This window comes from Glycine max, chromosome 5 (genome assembly GCF_000004515.6).
Source record: "Glycine max cultivar Williams 82 chromosome 5, Glycine_max_v4.0, whole genome shotgun sequence".
Lineage (NCBI taxonomy): Eukaryota > Viridiplantae > Streptophyta > Magnoliopsida > Fabales > Fabaceae > Glycine > Glycine max.
Window position 1 is genome coordinate 35,047,157 of NC_038241.2, and position 15,777 is coordinate 35,062,933.

Below are 15,777 nucleotides of genomic sequence, written 5' to 3' on the forward strand. Positions count from 1 at the left end.
ATAATCTTGCTGTCTTTCATCCTTATAGCTAGAAGCTCATTGCAATCTTTAGGAAATAATGACGGTTAGAATTTAGAAACACTATTTTGTTATTTTGCCACTGCTCTTGAATTATGTCTCTCTTGTTATTATCTTTTGCACATCATCATGCACACATAACTACAATTTCATTTTTATTTTCATTACCAAGGTGTAAATAGGTTCTATATCTTCCTTGATTATAAGGGACCGTATGTTAACATTTATTTTAAATCTTTTAATTAAAAGACATGCTTAAGAAATTGTAATAATTATATAAATTAAAAAAATCTTAAAGAAAAAGGCATTTAAGTACTTTTATAAGAAGTTAAAAGTAACAACTTCTGAAAATGTTAAAAAAAGTCCTTAATTACACAAGCATACTCTTGATTGATATTCAACTTTATCAATTTGAAATAAGAGGTTAATTACGTGCATGCATTGTACATATATTCAACTACAGGTGACCTTTGTATTAATAATAATTCATATGGTTTATTTATGTTTAACTATTCTTCATTTTTCTTTTCTTGTGTTTTACAGATAGTAGAGATGTGTGTGCACATGGACTGTCCAGGTTGCGAGACCAAGATAAAGAAAGCTCTCAAAAAATTACGTGGTACATAAAAGCCTTAACTTTGTGTGCAATTGTTTTTATCAAAATCATATAATTATATACGTGTTTAGTAATAATTGTGCTAAAACGGAATAGAAGATCATATATACAAGTTCTATTTTATATTTGATAAACTTTAAAAATAAAACAAAACAAAACGTAAAATTAAAAACCAATACATTTCCATTCTACTGAAAGAGGGTGAAACCAAAATTAGCAGATCATATCATATCAATCGCTATATCAGATTTAATTTATTTCGCATTGACAACATAATGTCATTGAGCATACTTGACATTTTTTTCCCTCTCTTTTTGCTCCTTTAATATAGAAAGAAAGGTATAATTAGACCCTATTTGTGTGTGTATTAAAATTTAAATTAATTATGTATTCAATCTTGCACATATATAGCTAGCGTTTGCTCAACGATTTATTAATTTTGACATTATGGAAGAGTACTAATATTGTGTGATTTAAATGTGAAGCTTTGAGGAATAAAAATATTTATAGTTGAAAAGAAACTAATATAAAATATATTGCATATACCTATTATTGAATGAATTTTCTAAAATTTGGTGTATAAATAAACAAAAGTATAACTGTTTACATATAATTCAAGAGTTCAATGGACCCAATTCGTTTTTTCCTGTGAAAAAAATTATAAAATAGTGTGTATGCAAGTTTTATGTTAGTGCTCTTCAAACATTTATCGTTGTAGTGTGCCAAGTTCAAATTCATACCTATTGGTTTTAAACGAATTGTATCATCAGGAGTTGATGATGTTGATATAGACATGAGGATGCAAAAGGTAACTGTGATGGGTTGGGCAGACCAAAAGAAGGTATTGAAAACAGTGAGGAAGACTGGTAGGAGGGCAGAACTGTGGCCATATCCATACAACCCAGAATACCATGCCTTGGCTCGCCATTACGGCAATGGTAATTACTTTGCTTCTGCCAAGCCCTCCTCTTCTTACAATTATTACAAGCATGGCTATAGTTATGGTGAAGACTTTGGCTACTACCACAAGCCAATTGGTGCAGCAATTATTGATGAGAAGGCCATGTCCATGTTCAGTGATGACAACCCTCATGCTTGCTCTATAATGTGAAGCACAGTGATTTATCGCATGAACTTCTTGACTGTTTCTTGTCAATAAATGTGGGCTACTTGGAAAGTTGTATTATGTATTGGCAATACCATAATAAATATCCCTTGCACATTTATATATATAGATACTTGTCGTGGAAATTGAGTAGGGAAAAATACCTAACCACGGTTCATTCTTGTAGAAATGTGATTTGAATTTTTGCTAGACAGTTATATTCAGTATTTGATCATATCTCGTAGAGTTGATTGATTTAGGTCCCATGTCACAATACATCTCAATAAGTTAACACCTTCCGATATCATGAGCTACTCACTTGGGGATTACAGTTCTAGACTTTTATCCTAGCTAGGTTTCCCAATTAGAGCTTAATTGCATGAAAAGCCGATATATCCTTGCAACAAAATTAACAATATAGCTTCTATATCAAGTATGGTATTATTCAAATAATTTTTATTATCCACCAAAAGATAAATGTATTTATCTCGAAGAAGTATCACATTATCTAAACCTACCTTATATATAAATAGAAGCCTATAGAGTTTTACACTTTAGGTTGCTAGGCCTAATCCTTAACCACCTTATCTAAGATTTTAAGTTAACTTAAAATCTTAGATAAGGTGGTTAGGGATTTTAAAAACATTTGGTTACCTCTGAGATTACGGAGTCAAGAGATGACTGTTGGTATAGTGTGCAAACTCAGGCCACACCACTTCGACAGTGACATGCACGTCAGTAGCTACAGCAAGAGGGAGGTCAACACCACACACGCATGACGGACGACGGGATGTGAGACACAAACCGATAGGCAAGACGCTCAACAAAAAAGAAGCTTTTCGGGCACGCGCGTTTTAGTGGCTAGGGCTTATGTATAAATTCAGTCAACGAAGACGATCATCAACAAGACCGTCGTTGTCTTCGTTCGATGTTATTATAAAATTGCCACTATGTGACATTCTAAGACAGTTCTTTAGGACTGTCTTAGTTTCTACGACATAAAAAATAATAATAATTGCGTTAATTACAAAAATGTTACCGTGTGACATTCTAAGGCGATTCAAAGGAACCGTCTTAGAATGTGTGTCATAGAAACAAACTTTTTTAGTAGTGTTGAACATTGGAGTCCTTACAAGTGGTCTCTTTTCCTGCCAACTCGATTAGGTATTTGGACATTGAAGCATACATAATTAACTAGAAAACCACCCAGGAGGCTTGTGGAAAACACATATGGTGACTTTTTTCGACCATTTAGGATCATATATAAGGGTTCACTGATTGATTAAAAAAAGAGTTTAAAACTAAGTTTAGACTTAATTGGTAACAATGTGATACAAGCAACTAGTAGCTAGCTTTGGCCTTTAAACATATGATAAACATATGATAAAGGTTTGGTTTCTAAATAAAGTAATATTTGTGGGAAAAAAGTTACTTTTTAACTAGTGTTTTATTTTTTTTAAGAATTAGTCTTATAACTTTCAAATATGATAATACCTTACTTAAAAAAAACAAGAAATTTAAGAGAGAAATAAGCCATGCATAATGCATTAATTAATAACAAAGGGAATTATTTGTGGTGGAGAGGAGGCAGGTTGATCGCTTGTAGTCTACCGAGACTTTTGCAATTGGGTTTGGGTAAATAACTAAGAGAAAGATTAAAAACATACTCTTTTATTAGTTGAAATTTATTAAAAATAATAAAATTCCATGGATCTTATATTATATTTAATGATATTTTCTTTTAATTTTATAGTTTTTAATAAATTTTGATCAATTAAAAAAATATATTTAAAAAAATGTGTTAAAAAATATATTCCTAATACTTCTAGATGACTAAATATTCTCTAACTTCTTACCATAAAAGGAGTTTTAAACATGAAAATACAACTTCTTTTTCCACCTAATTCACACAACATCAACTAATACCTTCCATTTTCTTCCTTTTACTTTTTCATGAAAATCATTGCCCCACAAGCCACAGTCCCCACTTGTGGAAGTTCAACAAACCCTCATTTTAAAACTCCATTGCGTAGGTGTAGTGTGCTTGCGGAGACTGAAAAAAGAAGTGAAGTGACCGACTGAGTATTATACGTAGAAAACTTGTCAAGTTCTATTGCGTTGACCGAATATTGGGGAGTGCTAGAAGAGAATACTCATTTGTTTGAAGAATAACGTGATTTCAAGATCACCACTTAATTCTCAATGAAATAATTCGTGCTTTCAATGTGAATATTTTAGAAATAAATATATTTAGTAATGATTTAATCAAATAAAACTGAAATGCTAAGTTATAAAGGTCCATATATGAGATTCACTTCTAAATTATTATTCCTCTAAAAAAACAAATTATTACTACTTAATTTTTTTTATGTTACAAGACATATAAAATATAGTCATTTAATATCAATTTGAAAATTTACTTTTTTATTATTTTATATTAACTTATTACCATATATATATATATATATATATATATATATATATATATATATATATATATATATATATATATATCATTACTTTTTTGACACAATATATATCACTTTTATCTAGTGCATATAAGCTATTATAAGAACTATTAATTCAGTATATCTTTTTAATAATCAACCCTTTCTTTTGTGGGTGATCTATTGGTTGTTGAAGCGAATTATTAAAAAAGGTTCCCATAGTGGATTTCTTGCATCTTACACTTGATAGGTAAAGTTTGATTAATTTTCAGTCTTTTATCCTAAAAGCATTGTTGGCACATAATAAAGGCTTTGTTTTTTGCTGACTAACGCCTGAAAAGACATCAAATTCTTAGGGGAAAGAAGTTGCTTCGTCAATCATCAGTTTGTTAACAAAGATAGTCAAGGTTGAAACTTTCAAAGGCTTTTCTAGTGACATTAATGGGCACAAAAAATATTACTCACAAAAACATTCATTGTCATATAAAAATTGGTGAAAGAAAAAGAAAGAATAGATAAAAGAAAAAGTACATTAACCGTAAATTGTATACTACTCTCATCTAATAAGTTTATTTTAATGTATTCACAATAAAAAAATATTTTATACCGAAATATTTGTTTTTGTTCACATAGAATTCAACAAAAATAAATGTAATAAAATCTAACAAAAAAATTAAATTTTGATTTATATTATTAGTTCTAAAATTGATTAACTCAATTTAGTTATTTCTTTCTATTCTTATAAATCCTTCAAGTCATAAATCATAAAATCTCCTATGACTAAAAAATTCTATAGAATTTTTTTTATAAAAAAAACTGTTCAAGAAAGATACAGATAGAAAAAGAGAAAAAAAAAGATACTGAGGGTAAAAATATCCACTAAAAAAATACCACCAAATAAAACTATTCCCTTTATAATAGTTATAATAATGATAATAACTGTTTTCTTTAAGCAATATCATAATTACTGTTATTAGCCAAACTTTTAAGTTTCATCATATTACATGAGATGTTACCAATATATATTATCATTATTTGTAAAACATTTTTTTAGAAATTTTTTCCAATATATGTTTATTTAAAGAAGAGAATTAAGAATAAATAAAAAGAAGAGAATTAATAACACTGTTTTTTTTTTTTTATAACATACTCTTTTTTATTACTTTAAAATGAAAATCTCCAAAATTATAAGAGAAATTTATTGAATTAAGAGTAATTAAGACTTATAATTTTTCAATTTTTAATGAATTTTAATTAATAATAAAAATATACCATTAAAAAGAAGAAATTAGTGGCATTTCTTTATCTAAATATATTGTAGTAGTTTGATAAGGAAAAAAAATAGCAGAATTCATTTTATGTAAGTTACAAATGTTGTAGTTTATGGATGTATATAGAGTGCGATAAATCAGTGTTATTATTAAATTTATAAGATTATTTTATATTTCAAGTTATAAAGTTAAAAATAAATTTAACAATAACTTATATTTTATGAGAAAAATTTAACATTAAATTATAAATTTTATCGGTTTAAAAATTAATTTATCAATAAATGACTGACTAGTATATCTACTTGTTTTGCATATTATGAGAATAGTAAATATGAATTTTACATCTTTTGGACCTCACACCTTTAGGGAACAATTTGATTATTTACAAAAAGAAAAAAAAGAGGCCAAAGCAAAGGAAACCCCACTGGTGAGTGGTGAGTGGTGATTTTGTATGTCTGCTTCCGTTGCGTTGCGTGTCGTTTACATGAATCACAAATTAACAGATGGCTTGTTCCCACCTGCGAATCCATTGCCCATTCCGAGTTCTGAGTGCCTTCAAATATTATCATACATCAGACATATGGCCACGCCACCCTTCATTCACGCGCGCTGTGCCTACTCGCCTAGAATTTCCAATCGCAACAGCAAGGGAGCCTCACAACAACCCCATTTAGCTTCTTCCTCCTCACCCTCCACTTTTACTTTCTCTATCTCTTCTGGTAATTTTTTTTTTATTTTAATTCCCTAATCTTCCATTTTTTTAAAACCGATTTCATTGTGGATTTGTTATTGCCCGAATTTACGTTTCTCATAATTAAGATCGTTTTTGTTTCATTGGCCAATTGTACATCGAGCTTTGATTATTTCAATTTTCGTTACTATCATTTTACTCTTCGCCTTCTGTTCTTGTGTGCACGAGAGGTTGGTTTACACGTGGGAGAGCAGTGAGGGTCCACCCCTGTGTAGACACAAGGAAAAATAAAAAAGAAAAATACTGCTTAGGACTGGTGTTAATACTGAAAATCCTTCTTAGGCTATTGCTTCCTGCACCTCCAAGTTGCTTCTTTTCACCCTTTCCGCAATGTTTTTTACCTTTCGGATTGGTCATTCCGGAAGCCAAAAAAGATGCAGTAAACTACATCCCCCTTCTTAAGCTACTTACATAGTGGGCCAGATTTATACTGTTGGGCTAGAGGGTGGGGTGGACCTGGTACTGGCCCAAGGTCCTGTATGGTCCACCTTCTTTGATGAATAGGAAATTGGGAAGTGACTTGAAGATCAATTTAGGGTGTGTTTGGTTTGCATTTTCATTTTCTGAAAACTGTTTTCATTTTTAAAAGATTAAAATTCTGAAAACATATTTGGTTTAACTTCTTGTTTTCTGCTTTCAAGAAATAAAAATACTGAAAATGCATTTTCAAAAGGAAATGTATTTTTAGATTTACTTAAGATTACATTCCTTGCCATCGCATTTTCATTTTACTACCTGATTTGAATTGAAAACGAGATTTTATTGTTTCCAGTTTTTGGTTTGTTTGGGAAAATATTTTCACTTAAAATGAAAACAGAAATCCAACTAAATACATTTCTATCATCATTTTCTATTTCCAGTGAAAATAAAGACAGGAAACAACCAAATCAAACACCCCCTTATTTATTAGCTGATTTTGTATTTTGGTACTTGGCAGCTAACTAGCTCGTTGGTAGTTTTGCACCACTTTAGAAGTTTTCAACGTTCATCTAGTTCTAGAAACTTCATTTATCTATGCTATAAATAGGACTCTATTTTGATTGATAGAAGGAATCACATGAAAGGATACGCACTACTTATACCAGAGTTAAGAGGTTGTGACTGAAACTAAATAGGAGTTAACTTGATATTATGGGTCTACATGTCTTATTTTATAAGTGCAATTGGCGATTGCATACCACTAACTCATTGTCCTTAATTAAGGCAAAATACAGGTTTCGTTGCCTAACATTGGCCAATATGAAATCACTTGTGTTCCCAGTGGAGAGAGTGTAAAGTTAAGCACCATGCAAAAGCAAAACATTCTTCCATTGGCTACATACAACCAAGCATTCCCTAGGTAGATAGTGTGGGTGGTTTTCTGCCGTGGGTCAGTTCAAATCGAATGCAACCAGCAGCTCTCTGAAAGTTGATAGACATTATACCATTACTCAGCCCAATGCAACCAATTTGCCCACTTCTTGGGCTACTCACAATCAAAATAGTGTGAGTAAGTCTCTAGCACCTTATTTAGTACTTTAGTTTGACCATCTGTTATAGGGTGATGTGCTAAGATCATTTGAAGAGCAGTACGCTTTAGGCAAAATATTTCAAATCAGAACTTGTTTATAAAAGGTGGATCTGGATCTCTTACTATGAAGGTTGTCACTCCATGGAGATGAACAACCTCCTTAGCAAACAACTCAGCCACCATTTGAGCCAAAAAGGGGTGTTTCAATAAGATGAAGTGACCACACTTGGACGGCCTGCCCAAAACAACTAGGATTGCATCATACCCCTTAGATAGAGGTAGTCTTGTGATAAAATTCATCCCCACATCATCCCATTATAGCCTTTGGTATAGGTGATGTTTTGAGTAGACCTGCTGGAGAATGGAGATGCTGCTTGATACTTGTTCTGCTAGCAGATAGGGTGTTCCACTACAAATTTAGTTACTATAGCCATCATCCTTTGCCAAAATAGGTTTGCTTCCAAATGCCTATAGCTCCTATAAGCCCCTGAATGACCCCTACTGGGTTTGAATGAAATTCAGGTAGCACTTTAGCAGAACTGATGTCCATTCTTAGTTAGCTGTTATAACAATTCTACCCTTATAGAATAGGCATTCCTGATCTAAAGAATACCCTGGTTTCTCATTTGTTTTTTCCTGAAATGAAGTGATAATTTTACTCAAGTGAGGATCAACATTCATTGCTTGTTGAATATTTTCTGCAGCCAGCAAAATTGGCCCTATGAGAGCTATCAATTCCCCTTCCTCCATTTGTGATAGTGCATCTGTGGCCCAATTCTCCTGTCCAGGTCTAGGCCAATAGATTATGTCAAAATCATAACCCAGTGGCTTAGCCAGCCAGTTTTTCTGATTTTGGGTTGTTTTTCTCAGCTGTAATAGGTGTTTCAAGATTTTCTGGTAGGTTAAAACTGTAACTTTCCTGCCTCTTAGTATGGACACCAATGCTGGATGGCTTACACCAATGCCATCAATTCTTTTTCATAAATGGGCTTACTTAGATTCTACAGAATTTAAATGTTGTATTTGTTTATTGTTCATTTGATGATTTGAATGTTGTTGCTCTATCTTTTGATTTCAAAAGTAGTTTTTGTTCCTCTGGAGTTGACAAGAGATCTGAGTAGGTAGAACTTTCCATCATCTGAAAGGCTACATTGTTTTTTCTCCTTTTGCGTCAGACACTGTGCTCAAGAATGTTGCATTACTAGTGTTTGACCTTGATGCTTTTTGTCTCTTGTTCGACTATAATGTTCTCAAGATGACATAATCTTCAGACTCGCTGTTAAATGGTGAAATGATCATAGGATAATGAAGTCTTCCAACAGTTATTGAGCATAGTCTTAGGATGATCTTCATGATCTTTCAATCAGACAGATTGCCAATTTTTAATCCCTGTATGCTTAGAGAGAACATGTTAGCACATAATATTCTTATTCATCAATTTGCTTTGTATGTTATCCATTAAAACTATAGGGCCAGATCATCTTTTCCTCAACAAGATTCATACATATGCCGCCTCAAGGCTCCATAATGTTGGGAAGCCTTTTGCATTGGGCAACATTTTTTACAATTATTTCCTCCTTGGCTTGCTTTCTCCATCCTCTTTCTTTGTCACTCTTTTATCTATTTTCTTTTTGTAGTTTTCTAGGTAAAAGACCATTGTTGGAATAAGGTTTTGGTAGGGAAGAGAGAAAAGAGAGAAAGATGGTTGTGCATATTTGTTTACTGAATGACTATAAGTTTGATAGATGTGATAAAGTACTACAACCTAATACTCCTATAAACCTACTAATGATTACGGCAAGTACTAGTACTAGTCTAAGCCTACAAACACTAAGACTAATAATCCCAATATTCTAACCACAGTATTAATATTGGTGCAAATATATGTTAAAGTTTTAATTTCCATTAAGGCTGGTAGATGAATTTTTGCAGGTACAAACAGTGGACAGAGACACCAGGGCCTTAGAGCTCAAGCTATGAGTTCTGTCACTCTTGGAAATTCTATTGCTAGCATAGGGAATTTGAAGAACGACCCTGATCATCTCCTTGTTCTTGTTCATGGTATCTTAGGTAGGTATGTGATATATTTATATTGAGAGGATAAAAATTTGTTTGAATTATTTTGTGTTAAAATATGAGTGATGCTTGTATGGGTGAAAAGTGAAGTTAACGTGCTTAATGCTTTTAAAGTTAGTTACTATATTGAAGTTCAGTTGGAAGGGATTATGATTTTCATCCTGTTTATGATTAGTGGGTACCTTTCCAGTTTGCCTATCAATTATAAATCTGATTCAATTCATAATCTCACAATTTAGCCTATGAATGTGAATAAAGAAAAGTATTCCTTTCATTGTTTACACTTTTACCAGTTGGTTTCATTGCAAAATTTGTGCCCAAGGTTGTTTATCATATGTCTCATCTGTCCGCTTCTTTATGTTGGTCATTTGGATGTTGATCTGTAGTTTAGTCTCATACAAAGTTGTACTGATGTTTTGATTGATACAGCACAGGGGATTGGACTTATGCAGAAGCAGAGTTGAAAAGGCGCCTTGGAAAAAACTTTTTAATTTATGGTTAGTGCTTCTTTTTAACTAGTGGTTCTCTATGTTATATTGCATAATGCTCCTCTAGGTCTATAAATTGAGCTTGTTTGTAAAGTGTACAAGGGTGTATCCACCCTTAAATTTTAGAGGGTTAAAGTAGTTCAAATTAGTTTAGTGTGTTAAGATTGTGATGTAGTTGAAATTAAATCAATGGTGGATACACCCTTGTTTGTGTATTTTACATACTTACATACAAGCTCACTTTAGAAGAGCTTTCTATGTAATGTTTGATTGTTGAACCAGAGTGTTCTTAGTTTCTTTAAATTAAATCGTTACTTTTGGGATGTTTGATTGAGAAAATATTTGAATATCTCATTTCTTTTATTTGAATATGATGTCTTGTCTGTGTGTGTTGTGCACAAAAATGGAATTGGTCAAAGCATGAGAACAATTGTGAAAAATTTTCAATGATCTATGGAGGCAACTGACTGAGATACCTTAACCAACTCAAACATAATCTGCTTTACTGGTTTAAGTAAACATGCAAAATTTAACTCTCACTCTTGTGCTGAACAGCCTTAACTGTTCTTTTCACTTTCTTTCAAGTTAATGCTGGAAAAAGTCTATTTGTATCATTTGGAAAGAAGTAAGCTTAAGCTGCCTAAGATATATATATATATATATATATATATATATATATATATATATATATATATATATATATGCTGAGAAAACTTTCTTGGGTATTGCATGAGTGCCTCATCCGTGAATAATGTAAAATTATTTGTCTAGCTGAAGTCCTTAACAATTATTTGTTGTTTGCAGTAAGTTCATCAAATACGTACACTAAGACATTTTCTGGGATTGATGGAGCTGGAAAGCGATTAGCTGATGAAGTGAGTCCCGAGATATGCAAATTTATGTATCTGAAGTTAGCATGCCCAATTTCAGTTCTGATAGCTTTGAATTTCTCTCAAATTGTTTCATGTTGAATGATTATGGCCTTTCATCAAAACAGGTCTTGCAAGTTGTTAAAAAGACAAAGAACCTGAAAAGAATCTCCTTTCTAGCCCATTCTCTGGGAGGCTTGTTCGCTAGATATGCAATTGCTGTTCTTTATTCACTTGATACCTATAGTAGGGACCAACCAGGTAATCTAGCAAACAGCGTGACAGGAAATTCCCAGGGAACAAGCCTTTCAAGAGGAGGGATGATTGCTGGGTTAGAGCCAATCAATTTTATAACTTTAGCTACACCACATCTTGGTGTGAGAGGAAAGAAGCAGGTCTGTTCTGGACAATATATTTTTTTTGTCATATATATGACTTCCATTTGAAACGTCTATATATCAGATTTGTGTTGTCGTTTTTTTTTTTAAACTTGAAATTGTCTTGGTGCTGTATGTTGAAATTATGAGCTTAGGGATAGAGAGAGGAAGAGAGATAAAAGAGAATGAAACACTGAATTAATAATTTGATATTAAGTATTAACTAAGATATTACAATGTCTTGATGTGTTTAGTATATTTGTAAAACTTGAAGCTCTAACCCATATTTATACTAATTAACTAATCATAATCCTGGCTAATTAGGTGAACAAATCATTGAGATAAAGAAATAAGTTGTTAACTAAAATTAAGAGATAATGAGGAAATAGGGAAACTAAACCTTGAAGATAATGCAAGATATGACACACTCCCTCAAGCTAAACCTTACTAAGTTTGAAGCTTTTTTTATCCATCTAATAGTTTCTTTGTTTTCCCTTCAATTTTCTCTGAGCTGAGATTTGACTTTGAGTATTCTCTTTCTTGAATTAGTTTCTTGTACACAGTTCTTAGTTTTTACATCGAATTATGCATGCTTGTATTTATATTTTGAGATTTTTATTTTTATACAGGCATACAGCCTTTGAAGAAATTTTTAAATAGAAAGAGTGGAAGGAGGAGAGAATGCCAGTAACTCTTTTAATAGCAGTTCCGATGGAAACAATACTAGAATAGGATTTGCATTATCCCCAAACAGGTCCTAACAAAAATTTAATTTTACTGGAGAAATGTTATATTACAATCATGAAAAAGGTGATTAGAAAATAATGCTAATAAACAGGACTTTTTAAGTCAAATGAATGAATTGAATATCCAAACCATCCTTCTGCCAACCCCCTCTGTTTATATGTCTTGTTGATGCTCTTTGTGTTTCTCAACTTGTACTGAAAATTTGCCGGCCATAAGAGTTTTGACTGTTTACTGTGCATATATTTCAGCTTCCATTTCTGTTGGGTGTCCCAATCCTAGAAAAGCTTGCTGCACCTATAGCTCCTTTTTTTGTTGGTCAGACAGGTAGTCAGTTGTTCCTTACTGATGGTAAACCTGACAAACCACCTCTCCTATTGAGAATGGCTTCTGATTCTGATGATGGAAAGTTTTTGTAAGTAAAGGAATCTATTTGTACTAGTTCATATCCCTCTTTTTCAATTAAGTAATCTAATACTTACAAAGTTTAATATTTCTGTAGATCTGCACTTGGAGCATTTACATGTCGCATCATTTATGCAAATGTTTCATATGATCGTATCCTCTCAGTATGTTTTTCTGTTTACAACTTGTTAGGCATATCAATGATAAACTTATGGTTCCTTTCTCCTCAATTTTGGTAATTTCTTTAACTTCATATAGATATGGTTGGGTGGCGCACATCCTCTATAAGGAGGGAAACTGAGCTCAGTAAGGTGAATATGATGATTTCTCCAATTGGATTGTCTTATTTTTTGTTGGTTACTGATCTCCAATATTCAACAAATGTAAGTTTAATGATTAATAATTAATACTTAGATTATGACTAAACTAAAATCTTGTAGGATGCTTGGAATTATGCTTAACATCCTAACTGTGCTTAAGTCTTACATTTATAATCTGTTTTACTTGTCTTAAATTTTAGATTTATCACTTAAATGGTAAGTTGTAATTTAAATTCTACTATTGCTAATAGGATAACCGGATATCTTCTACAGGTATGAAATATTATCAGGAGTTCTAATATAAAATTTTGTTCATGTCGCGATGAATAATATCAAGTAATGAAAATAATAGAAGTATAAAAGAGATTGTTATTATTATTATTTACTACTTTGTGTACTAGAACTGTTACAGAGCATCAAATTTCCTTACCCTTTCCCAATAATAATATGATGATGACGTATTAGATTTTATCATCATCAATGCATTAAATTTCAACAGAAAAGGGTTTAAAAGTGAACTTGCATCTACTACATCAAAGTTTATCTGGGACATTGTGATAAAGAAACAAATATGAGCTGAGAGAATTAAGTGTCCCATCAAAATGTGACTATATTTCATTTTTTTAATTCTTTGATAAATACTTGTATACTACCGTACTTCACTTGAGGAGACATAAGGTTGGTTTATTAAGAAATAAGGAAAGGTCACCGTTCGATCCCTCCTGCTAACAAAAAGCTACAAACTAACAATTAACATTTTGCCGATAAAAAAAATTGTACTTCACTTGAAGAACTTCAGTAGTTTGACTGTTGATTGGGATATTCAGTTCTTCACATTTTCAGTTATCAGGATGGTTTTATAATTTGCACTATTCTCAGTTCATTAGTAGCCTAATCTCTATTGTCCCTTCATAATTAATTAGGAATTTCCAATTCGAATTTCCTATGACTGCAGAGTCACAGCCTGTCTGCAAAAGATGAAAGCCTGTATCCAGAAATGGATGTGGCAGTGGTTCTTAGTTTTATCTGTATCAGTTGATCTAGCAATACTGATGTTCTTGAATGTCTATATTTAAATCCCTTTGAAACGAATAAAATAAAATAAAATTGATGGATCAATTCAATTGATACTGCAATTAAAATGTTGTGACTTATGAGTGGTGTTAATTCTGGCATCCTAGTTTGTTCGTTAGCTTCCATGTTGCAAGCGTGGAAAAGAAACTAGTGATGCTGGGTAAAGGGGAAAGCGCTGCAATCCTTTTTTTTGGGTGCAGGTTCTGTTTTGAAAAGTAGGAGGAGATTTTCTTTAATATAAGAAAAGTTAAAGAATGTGAATAAGTTTTTATGGTATTAACATTTTCTATTGTATTGGCAGCCTCCTCGAAAATCTTTAGATGGATACAAGCACGTGGTTGATGTGGAATATTGTCCCCCAGTTCCTTCTGATGGGCCTAAATTTCCTCCAAAAGCAGTAAAAGCAAAGAAGGCAGCACAAAATGCGCCAAATACACAGAATACTGTAGAATATCATGAAATTGTAGAAGGTGATTATTATTGCCTAGAGTAACTTATTAAAATTAAGATGTGTATCGATTATCTGTTCAGTCACTGATGTTCCTCTAAAGCCACTAATCTTTTTAACAGATGAGATGATTCAGGGATTACAGCAGTTGGGATGGAAAAAAGTTGATGTCAGCTTTCACTCAGCATTCTGGCCTTTCTTTGCTCATAACAACATTCATGTACTGCATCCATTTAATCTGTCGGATGATGATGGTATCACTGATACAGAGTTTTTAACACGAGTGCTTGTATGATTTCAGGTGAAAAATGAATGGCTTCACAATGCTGGTGTAGGAGTAATTGCTCATGTGGCCGACAGCTTAAGACAGCAAGAAGCATCATCAATTTTGCCTGCTAACTTGTAACTAGTGTACTAGTATGTAATTCCACTTTGCCTGGGCATGCCTAATACTGTGTTTCATTTAGATAATGAAAATAGAGATGAAAATTAAAGAATTTTTTTTGAATTAAAGTAAAGTGTAAATGAATGGATTCCACGTGGGACCCATCAAATTTCTCTCCTCCCTCCCTAAACCTAACACAGCCTAACTACACAATACAAGATGAGAAAACATTCTTTTATTACAGTAGTCATTAATATAATTACAATATTTTATTATTAACATACGTTCATATAACCTTACGGTAGTTCTTACTTAACGGTGATTATCAAGCAACTTTTAGAAAGATACGCCATCATACCAATGGAAACAATATGGTTTGTGTGTAACATGACTTGCAAAGCATGGATTATTATTGGCATTCCAGAGTACATATTTGAGCTTCTACATGTTTTGACTGTTATCAGAATCGTACAATTCATAATTTGAAGCTTACAATTTGATACAATTTGGCTACCTACTGATTTATATCGTAAGATAAATTTTAAATGACTCTGTATCTGATACATGAATGAATTTATGCAATTTTGTATCACGGATAAGAATTATACGATTCAATTAAATAATGAATGAAAAAAATACAGGATTTAAATTCAAACGATTTAACATTGATTTGTGCAGATTAAGAAAATGCAAAAGTTATTTAAATAAAATTATTTGAGTTTGATTTTGAAAATTAATATTTTTGTATAAATGTTGGATGCCAGTTTAATATGAGAACCAGAACCTTATAGTTTGAAAAATGAGAAATAATACTTATATAACAACTTGTACAACAAATCTTACAACAAAAAAAAAAGAAAAAAAGAAAAAAAA

At 32.0% G+C, this 15,777-nt stretch overlaps 2 protein-coding genes across 5 annotated transcripts; both read left to right on the top strand.

Annotated features, from left to right (window-relative positions):
* The first annotated feature begins 459 nt into the window (after positions 1-459).
* Positions 460-1,860, top strand: LOC100805973 (heavy metal-associated isoprenylated plant protein 28). Its single transcript, XM_006580103.3, has 2 exons — positions 460-637; positions 1,405-1,860. Exons 1-2 carry the CDS (start codon positions 520-522, stop codon positions 1,743-1,745), a joined length of 459 nt encoding a protein of 152 aa, XP_006580166.2. The 5' UTR covers positions 460-519; the 3' UTR covers positions 1,746-1,860.
* Positions 1,861-5,840: 3,980 nt separating this feature from the next.
* On the top strand, positions 5,841-15,183 carry LOC100790076 (uncharacterized). Of its 4 annotated transcripts, none has more exons than XM_014775697.2 (11): positions 5,841-6,176; positions 9,651-9,788; positions 10,229-10,291; positions 11,087-11,157; positions 11,280-11,546; positions 12,524-12,687; positions 12,775-12,830; positions 12,936-13,060; positions 14,373-14,541; positions 14,642-14,739; positions 14,821-15,183. In XM_014775697.2, exons 1-11 carry the CDS (start codon positions 5,909-5,911, stop codon positions 14,923-14,925), a joined length of 1,524 nt encoding a protein of 507 aa, XP_014631183.1. In that variant the 5' UTR covers positions 5,841-5,908; the 3' UTR covers positions 14,926-15,183. The 4 variants fall into 4 exon arrangements, with proteins under 4 accessions (XP_014631183.1, XP_014631182.1, XP_014631184.1 ...); XM_014775696.2 differs by having other exon boundaries at positions 5,842-6,176; positions 9,651-9,792; positions 10,224-10,291; XM_014775698.3 differs by having other exon boundaries at positions 5,844-6,176; positions 9,651-9,792; positions 10,224-10,291; positions 12,936-12,988.
* The last annotated feature ends 594 nt before the right edge of the window (positions 15,184-15,777 follow it).

What these genes read in the sequence shown, in the direction of transcription:
- LOC100805973 (XM_006580103.3), top strand. Translation starts at nt 520, where the DNA reads ATGTTTAACTATTCTTCATTTTTCTTTTCTTGTGTTTTACAGATAGTA. An exon ending in AGCTCTCAAAAAATTACGTG is followed by an intron (nt 638 to 1,404) that starts GTACATAAAAGC and finishes TTGTATCATCAG; the next exon opens with GAGTTGATGATGTTGATATA.
- LOC100790076 (XM_014775696.2), top strand. Translation starts at nt 5,909, where the DNA reads ATGTCTGCTTCCGTTGCGTTGCGTGTCGTTTACATGAATCACAAATTA. An exon ending in GTGTGAGAGGAAAGAAGCAG is followed by an intron (nt 11,547 to 12,523) that starts GTCTGTTCTGGA and finishes CATATATTTCAG; the next exon opens with CTTCCATTTCTGTTGGGTGT. An exon ending in TGCAAATGTTTCATATGATC is followed by an intron (nt 12,831 to 12,935) that starts GTATCCTCTCAG and finishes AACTTCATATAG; the next exon opens with ATATGGTTGGGTGGCGCACA.